This window comes from Centruroides sculpturatus, unplaced genomic scaffold (assembly GCF_000671375.1).
Source record: "Centruroides sculpturatus isolate CEXI.00-Female unplaced genomic scaffold, Cexi_2.0 scaffold24, whole genome shotgun sequence".
In the NCBI taxonomy this organism is placed as follows: Eukaryota; Metazoa; Arthropoda; class Arachnida; order Scorpiones; family Buthidae; genus Centruroides; species Centruroides sculpturatus.
The window spans coordinates 1323981-1334201 of NW_019384375.1; the positions used below are offsets into that span (position 1 = coordinate 1323981).

Consider the following 10221-nt stretch of genomic DNA (forward strand, 5'->3'; position numbering starts at 1 on the left):
AACTCACTCAGTTTCTACACAGGGTCACATACACTAGATTTGCATCACATACACATATAATTTTCTATCATGCTTAAGAACTATCTTAATCCTATATTCCTAACCTACTTAATCCTAAAATAGAGAAATTAGAGAAGGAGAAGTTCCTAAGAAGAAATAAGTTTTCAGGAAAGAAGTATCTATTGCTCCACATGTCTCTCAATGAATAGGTCCAAAGTTGAGTTTTAGAATTCTTTCAAAGTCCACTACTATCTCTCCTGCTTTTCTTTCCACCAAAGGTCTACCTTAATTATCTGCAGACAAGTATTCTCTGTCTTGCCTCTCTTGGTCCATCATTGTCCTTATGTGCTAACTGTATATACCAGTGGTTTCACACAGTAGCTCCCAATGCTGCTCTCATGACCCGGAACACGTTGTTCACACATCCTTCTCCTTCAGTGTCTCAGCTAAAAGGTATCTGAACCACGTAGAACTTGCCCTAAGGGCCTCCTCCTCTCTATTGTTTATTGCCTACACCATCAGAAGTGGGGTAGGGGTAGAAAGTTCTTGAAGTTGGGAAACAAAGAACAAAAGAAAATGGATAGATTTGAAAGGAAAATAAGAAAAAAATATAAATAAACTTACAAACTATATATGAACTATGGCATCATGCCACATTATAAAATGGCAAAAGGCTTAATTTTGGGCATAGGGTTGTGTTTTATAAAAAAAAAATTGTAAATGTTAATAATGAGTAAAATTGTCCAACCCTACTTGAGATACGACACACAACCCCCTTTATCTCCTCACCCCCTCGATCTTTGACACTATTAAATTTTGGTGGTTAATCTCACTAATACACAAACCTCTCTGTGAAATTATTTTAATTTTTGACAAAAAGCACAGGAGTTAAGCTTCAAAGAGGATGAAAAAAATCATACCCCCACACACACATGCATTAATATCCATACATACAGAAAAATCCCCCAAATTTTTTTCATTTCTTGACATTTCAAGGTTCTGAGTCCAAAAATGTAAAAATCTTGAAAGGTCAATTTTTGACCAATTGCCATATACTTTAACCTCTTTTATATATAACAAAGCTGGGAAAGTAATAACAATACACATAAATGATTTTTGTCTTACAAGTTAGTTTTTTATGTTCTAATGTATTTTTCTCTAATTGAAATGCTTCATTGTTACAATTATGGAATCAAATTGTTTTTTTTATTTTAATAATAATTTATTTTTAAGCATTTATATTAATATGTTTTAATAAAATAATTTATTAATTATCATAATTTTATTACCATTAAAATTTTTTTCATTGCTCTTTAATCATGTAAAATATATAAAGTAGATTGAGTTTTAAAAATAAATTTAAAATGTATTATCTGTCAAATAGCTATTAACCTTTAAAGTTAATGCTTACTCAATAGCAAAATCACACTATCTAGATAATTATTAAGTAATATAAATTATTGTATAACCATAAAAACTTTCTTTTTATATTTTAATCCATAATCTTAGTAATTGAATTTTTAACTGTAGCACAGAATCTTTGTATCTCAATTACTAATGTAATGTATCATTATTGAATGTATGCAATAATATATTAATGTAAATATTTTATTTTATTTATTGTAAGAAATTAAATTTATATAATTTATAAAATATATTGGAAATACAAAATTTTTAATCATTTTTATTTTTAGTTGTTAATATTTGTGAAGATATCAAACCATGCAATAATTTGGGAACATGTATAAATATAGAAAATGACTATATATGTCATTGTCCAACTGGATTTCAAGGAAAGCAATGTGAAATAAATATTGATGATTGTTCTAAAGAACTTTGTTTGAATAATGGTACATGTATTGATGGAATTAATCAATATTCTTGTTTGTGTGTACCTGGATATACTGGATTAAATTGTGAAATAAATATAGATGATTGTAGTATAGGTGAGCATTATTTAAATTAAATAGAATTTTAACACATTTTATTATATATATAATAAGATAAATTTATAAATGATAATATTTTAAAATATACAAAGTATCTATTTATATTTAAAATCAAAAATAATAATTGTTCATGTTGTTCTATTATATTTTTCTGTATTTTCTTTACTTTACTATATACTTTATTTGTTTAGTGTTGAAATTTTTATTAATTTTTTAAATTTCTGCATTTAGATCACAATGAAATAAAAGTTAGTTTTTATTTATCAAAACGATCTACTTTATTGGAGAATATAAACATCAATCTTACACTTTTATCATCCCAATTACTTTAAGGTTGTAAAATCCATCATCAGAGAAACAGCTTGGTTGAAAACACCAGAAATTAAATAAAAAGAACATACAAGACCATTCCCACTTAAAATCCTTTATTGGATTGCAGATCCCCAAACCAATTAAATTTATAAACTTTAAATTCTTTTATTTGAACTAACCTCACTGTTAGCAGACAATATCTAATGCTGTATGTGGCTCCCTTGTGGCCTAAGATCTCTGCCATATAATGCATCAAATCAAATACAGTTAATTTTTAGCTTTCTTCTTTCTCCCTATAAGTCACTGGCATACTATCAGTAGTTTCTGGGCATTGCAGCCATTAATGACTTCTTTCTTTTAAATGTTTTGTATATCCAAATCCTTTCAACCTTGTAAATATCTTTCATCTCTCTTTACTTCAATTTTTTTGTTAGGAGCCTCTTCAGATAACATTGATAGAATTTGAAGATAGGAAGATGTAACAGTGATAAAAAGTGAAGAGAAAAGATAATAGATAAATGATAGTTAATTTAAATTCCACAGAAATTTAAATTAACTACCATTTCTCTATCACCTTTTATATTAAAGTGGAATTTAGGTTTTATTAAAAAAAAATTAGAATTTATTCATTGTAAGATTTAATTTTCTTGTAAGTTTTAAATATTTTATATTTTTACAATTTTATAAATTTTAAATAATTTATTGTTAATGTTTATAAAACATAAATTTTGTAAACATTATAAGTAGAAAAGTTCATGATTTATTGCTTTGTAAAAACAATAAATTATCAGTAAAAATACTAAGTAATTAAATAATTTTGAAACTCTTATTTATTTGAACTATATTAACTAGTTCAAATAAGCAAAATATTTCTAAAACATCATGATGATTTATATGTTCACTGAAACTCTTTTTATGAGATAAAAAGAGTTTCAGTGAACATTTTTATCAATTATTGTTCATAATAATAAGCTTTAAAACATCCTATTTTATTTTTCTGTTATATATCTTTACTTTGATTGAGTTACACATTTAGTTGAAAAGCTTGTTCCTAAAACAAGTTCAGTCCAAAAGTGCTGAAAATAAGTTTCATTCTCAGATGCTTTGCTAGTAGATACTCTATGAAATGGGAGAAAGAAGCATTTCAAAAAAGGTTTGCTGTGGTGGAAAGATCACATTATCCCCTGATATTCATGAAAATGAAGATCAGGGATAAATACCTTTAATAAATAATGGAATTTATTAAATTAGGAAATATATGAATTTTTAACAAAAAACAAATTTTCGTTAAAAATTTCATCTAGAATATAGGATTATAGATAACTTTAAAAATAGATAATACAATAAGTTTACAGGCTGCATGTTGACGAAATAATATATTAGGTTGTTTGGAAAGTAAATTCGTTTTTTTACCACTAGACGGATTAGTCATATTTTTCCCGCCATTTTCATTTTAAACCATATTAACATTATATATTTTGACAGCTAACATTTTAAGGCTTATTTGTAAAAAATTTTGTTTGATTTTGTGCAATTGTTTATTTTTTGTGTCCCATCAAATATGGAAGATCGAAAGCAGCATTTTCAGCATATTTTGCTCTTTTATTACCGAAAAGGTAAGAATACTGTTCAAGGAAGAAAAAAAATTGTGTGACATGTATGGGGAAGATGTATTGACAGAACGACAGTGCCAAAACTGGTTTACCAAAATTTCGTTATGCCAAAAATGCCAAAATTTTGTTATGGAAATTTCAATATTGAAGATGCACCACGTTCTGGATGGCCAGTTGAAGCCAATGAAAACAAAATAAAGGTACTGATTGAAGCAAACTGCCGAATAACAATATGTGAAGTCACTAAGAGATTAAATTTGTCAAATTGAACCGTTTATGATTACTTGAAACAAATTGGTTTCATTTCAAAGCTCGATATATGGGTTCTACATGTTCTTAAGGAGATGCTCTTTTTGGTGGGATTTTAAGGAAATTTTTTTTGGAGCTTTTACCAGACAATTTAACAATTGATTCGAAAGTGTACAGCCATCAAGTAAACAAATTGAGTAATATCATCAAACATAAAAGGCCAGAATTGATCAACAAAACAGATGTAGTGTTTTACCACGATAATGTCAAATTTCACACAAGTTTGGTAAATCGTCAGAAAGTGTTATAACTTAGATGGGATGTTTCCCCGAAAATAAGACATCCGCAGAAAATAAGACCTAGCACAGATTTTGCTGAATTGCGAAATATAAGACCTCCTTCTGAAAGTAAGACCTAGCGAAGTTTATTTTTAGTCGTAACGGTCATCGACAGATGGTTGAAAGTGGCCGTTGGCTTTTTGAAAGTACAGCCACTGATTGGTCAGCAGACAATTACGCCACACGGCATGANACAATTATTGTTATCCTCCTGTTGTTAATAATTACTTCATATTAAAAAAATCCAGCAACAAGTCTTTAAATCCAGCAACAAACTTTCCCAGATGGACTTTACTGTAATAAAGAATAAATAAATATTTTGTGACAAGATGCAAGTCAGGCTATATGAATTAGTCAAGTGGTACTACTTATAATTATTTTAAAATTCCTTGAAAGGCAAGTATAGCATAGCTGATTTCAAAGAAGGATCAGCAATTGTTAACATCATCTTGAGTTTGTGATTTTCATTTTTATAAACAAAATTTTTTGAAGTTTTTTGGTGCATCTTAGACAGAAATAAGGTAGATATTCCACAAGCTGTATGAAAACTTAAGTCAGATGGATTCCCATCTCTCTCAAAAAGCAAATGGAATTTGAGACACAATGAGAACCATTCAAGTAGTGCCAAATTTTTTAAGTAATTTTATTGTAGTACTCTATCTACTTATAAGGTGAATTCACAATGAATGAACACAAATAGAATTCATACTTTATTTATATAATAATCTTGTAGATTATCTGAGAATTTTCTGGAAATATTTTTTGAGTATTGCAATCACTTACACAATCTTTTAAATATGAAAAGTTATAGAATTAAATTAAGGTACACTTTTTCATTTCTAAAGTTATTATATACATGTTGCCTTTTAATGAATATCAAATCCCAGCAAATAAACAGTAATAAACCAATAAATAAATACAAAATATAAATTATTCTCATAAATTATTCAAAATATAAATTATTATTATATATAATAAATAATATAAATTCCCTTTTTCTAATAGAAAAATAATTGTTTGCTAATTAAGAGAATTTTGCATAATAAAATTAAATAAAAAGTACTTTTAAGAATATAATCTCTAATTGCAAAATTTACATCTTTAAATTTTGCAAAGATTTATATCCAGTTCATATAGTATTAAGAACAATTTCAAGTGATTGAATAGTCTGAAATAGTAAGGTTTTTATTTATTTTAGTTCTCAATCAATCTAGTTAACAGTTTTATATTTTCAGCTTATGTTTGTAAGCACAAACATTAGAACAGTAAGCTATAGCAATACTCATTTTATTGCAAAAGTCAATTTTCCTGTAATATAAATACATATGCTTTGAAACAAACAAACTTGTAAAGAAATTTTACTTTTGTGAGACAAAAATAATTTTGTAATAAAATCCATATTTTAAAATTCTAAATAATGTACTACATCAGAGGAACTTGGAAGCTATGCTATTGGATGCAAAGATTTATAGCTTAGACATCAGTGTGAGGTCACATGATCTACATCCACATTTCTCAATCGATGGTCTGCAGAACTCTCTGAAGATCCATGGTTAATCATGGTTTGGGGTTTTAGTGGTCTGTGACATGAGAAAGGTTGTGAACTACTGATCTATATTGTAGCTTGATATTGGAGTGAAAGATATTTAATTTTGATAATTTGACTAAAAACGCCTGATTAGATGGTAAAAGGACAAAAGAGAACTCATTCTTACAAGGTAAAACTGTTTATTGAGAGAGAGAGCCATCCTTATAATACCTGTTAGATTTAGTTTTTTGCATAAAAGTTCACAACTCAGTTGGCTCATACTTTGATAGGCTGAATGTGAAGAAATTTGAAGATTTGCACAAGGAGAAAAGATGTATACAGGATTTGTGATATCACCAGATAGAGAGAACTATTAAATCCAGTCATAGAAAAATACACACATCTGAAAGTTTGGTGAAGGAAAAAAGAGTTGGCAGCTATGTAGAATACAGTTGGCAGAACAGGAATAATCCAGAAGACTGTGCAGCAGGCCAGACATAAAACCAAACAAGAGGGTCTTGCTTTTTCATAACTAGACAAAGGACACTCCATGCCCTTAGGACAGAGATTTTTATCAATTTGATCCTTCAATCTCATATTCTGACTGGTTTTGAATATTCTTTCTTATAAATTGATTGGTTTCTAGGTGAAATTAGAGACCTTAGACTATGAGAAAAGATCAATGTCAACAATTAATTTGTTGCTAAATTCACCAGCAGAAAATCCCCACCAGAAATGTTTGATGATCTTAGGACCTTTATTGTCTTAAATCAGACAGTGTTTATACTTCTCTTTGACAGTTATTGTTGTAAAGTTTGAAGTTATTTGTAAATTCAACAGGATGTAAACAATTTTTACTTTTGTTTCAAAAATTATTGAGGAAGAGGTGTTCATGTGAGTGTCAAGACATTTGTAGGACTCCATAACAAGTCACCTAAAACATACTGTACGTCTTTGTAATATAAATTCTAGTTTTAGATGTTCTCAAGTAAGTAAAAATACACAAAATTATCATGTTTACAATTATTGTTATCCTCCTGTTGTTAATAATTACTTCATATTAAAAAAATCCAGCAACAAGTCTTTAAATCCAGCAACAAACTTTCCCAGCAACATTTAAAACTGTTTGTGTGGTGCCATCTGTTATGATATTTTATTATTAAAAACTCTTTATATTTTTAATTATTATTGTGATGTTCAAAGTGACTAGAATAAAGACAAAGTATAATATAAAGAACAAAACTTTATTTTCATGTTTGAACATAAGATAAAAACCAGGTCCCAACTCTAGTGCGTCTCCCTATCATAGACACTTTTATACAGTGATATGATATAACCAACAATTACATACAAAGGAACTCACTCAGTTTCTACACAGGGTCACATACACTAGATTTGCATCACATACACATATAATTTTCTATCATGCTTAAGAACTATCTTAATCCTATATTCCTAACCTACTTAATCCTAAAATAGAGAAATTAGAGAAGGAGAAGTTCCTAAGAAGAAATAAGTTTTCAGGAAAGAAGTATCTATTGCTCCACATGTCTCTCAATGAATAGGTCCAAAGTTGAGTTTTAGAATTCTTTCAAAGTCCACTACTATCTCTCCTGCTTTTCTTTCCACCAAAGGTCTACCTTAATTATCTGCAGACAAGTATTCTCTGTCTTGCCTCTCTTGGTCCATCATTGTCCTTATGTGCTAACTGTATATACCAGTGGTTTCACACAGTAGCTCCCAATGCTGCTCTCATGACCCGGAACACGTTGTTCACACATCCTTCTCCTTCAGTGTCTCAGCTAAAAGGTATCTGAACCACGTAGAACTTGCCCTAAGGGCCTCCTCCTCTCTATTGTTTATTGCCTACACCATCAGAAGTGGGGTAGGGGTAGAAAGTTCTTGAAGTTGGGAAACAAAGAACAAAAGAAAATGGATAGATTTGAAAGGAAAATAAGAAAAAAATATAAATAAACTTACAAACTATATATGAACTATGGCATCATGCCACATTATAAAATGGCAAAAGGCTTAATTTTGGGCATAGGGTTGTGTTTTATAAAAAAAAAATTGTAAATGTTAATAATGAGTAAAATTGTCCAACCCTACTTGAGATACGACACACAACCCCCTTTATCTCCTCACCCCCTCGATCTTTGACACTATTAAATTTTGGTGGTTAATCTCACTAATACACAAACCTCTCTGTGAAATTATTTTAATTTTTGACAAAAAGCACAGGAGTTAAGCTTCAAAGAGGATGAAAAAAATCATACCCCCACACACACATGCATTAATATCCATACATACAGAAAAATCCCCCAAATTTTTTTCATTTCTTGACATTTCAAGGTTCTGAGTCCAAAAATGTAAAAATCTTGAAAGGTCAATTTTTGACCAATTGCCATATACTTTAACCTCTTTTATATATAACAAAGCTGGGAAAGTAATAACAATACACATAAATGATTTTTGTCTTACAAGTTAGTTTTTTATGTTCTAATGTATTTTTCTCTAATTGAAATGCTTCATTGTTACAATTATGGAATCAAATTGTTTTTTTTATTTTAATAATAATTTATTTTTAAGCATTTATATTAATATGTTTTAATAAAATAATTTATTAATTATCATAATTTTATTACCATTAAAATTTTTTTCATTGCTCTTTAATCATGTAAAATATATAAAGTAGATTGAGTTTTAAAAATAAATTTAAAATGTATTATCTGTCAAATAGCTATTAACCTTTAAAGTTAATGCTTACTCAATAGCAAAATCACACTATCTAGATAATTATTAAGTAATATAAATTATTGTATAACCATAAAAACTTTCTTTTTATATTTTAATCCATAATCTTAGTAATTGAATTTTTAACTGTAGCACAGAATCTTTGTATCTCAATTACTAATGTAATGTATCATTATTGAATGTATGCAATAATATATTAATGTAAATATTTTATTTTATTTATTGTAAGAAATTAAATTTATATAATTTATAAAATATATTGGAAATACAAAATTTTTAATCATTTTTATTTTTAGTTGTTAATATTTGTGAAGATATCAAACCATGCAATAATTTGGGAACATGTATAAATATAGAAAATGACTATATATGTCATTGTCCAACTGGATTTCAAGGAAAGCAATGTGAAATAAATATTGATGATTGTTCTAAAGAACTTTGTTTGAATAATGGTACATGTATTGATGGAATTAATCAATATTCTTGTTTGTGTGTACCTGGATATACTGGATTAAATTGTGAAATAAATATAGATGATTGTAGTATAGGTGAGCATTATTTAAATTAAATAGAATTTTAACACATTTTATTATATATATAATAAGATAAATTTATAAATGATAATATTTTAAAATATACAAAGTATCTATTTATATTTAAAATCAAAAATAATAATTGTTCATGTTGTTCTATTATATTTTTCTGTATTTTCTTTACTTTACTATATACTTTATTTGTTTAGTGTTGAAATTTTTATTAATTTTTTAAATTTCTGCATTTAGATCACAATGAATTAAAAGTTAGTTTTTATTTATCAAAACGATCTACTTTATTGGAGAATATAAACATCAATCTTACACTTTTATCATCCCAATTACTTTAAGGTTGTAAAATCCATCATCAGAGAAACAGCTTGGTTGAAAACACCAGAAATTAAATAAAAAGAACATACAAGACCATTACCACTTAAAATCCTTTATTGGATTGCAGATCCCCAAACCAATTAAATTTATAAACTTTAAATTCTTTTATTTGAACTAACCTCACTGTTAGCAGACAATATCTAATGCTGTATGTGGCTCCCTTGTGGCCTAAGATCTCTGCCATATAATGCATCAAATCAAATACAGTTAATTTTTAGCTTTCTTCTTTCTCCCTATAAGTCACTGGCATACTATCAGTAGTTTCTGGGCATTGCAGCCATTAATGACTTCTTTCTTTTAAATGTTTTGTATATCCAAATCCTTTCAACCTTGTAAATATCTTTCATCTCTCTTTACTTCAATTTTTTTGTTAGGAGCCTCTTCAGATAACATTGATAGAATTTGAAGATAGGAAGATGTAACAGTGATAAAAAGTGAAGAGAAAAGATAATAGATAAATGATAGTTAATTTAAATTCCACAGAAATTTAAATTAACTACCATTTCTCTATCACCTTTTATATTAAAGTGGAATTTAGGTTTTATTAAAAAAAAA

General features: G+C 27.8%; 1 protein-coding gene across 1 annotated transcript in view; it reads left to right on the top strand.

Moving 5' to 3' along the window:
• Positions 1-10221, top strand: part of LOC111616870 (sushi, von Willebrand factor type A, EGF and pentraxin domain-containing protein 1-like) — a 184934-nt gene that overhangs the window by 84947 nt on the left and 89766 nt on the right. Inside the window, exon 18 of the mRNA XM_023358224.1 lies at positions 1695-1946. Within this exon, the coding sequence (XP_023213992.1) occupies positions 1695-1946 (252 nt within the window). The remainder of the gene's footprint in view (positions 1-1694; positions 1947-10221) is intronic.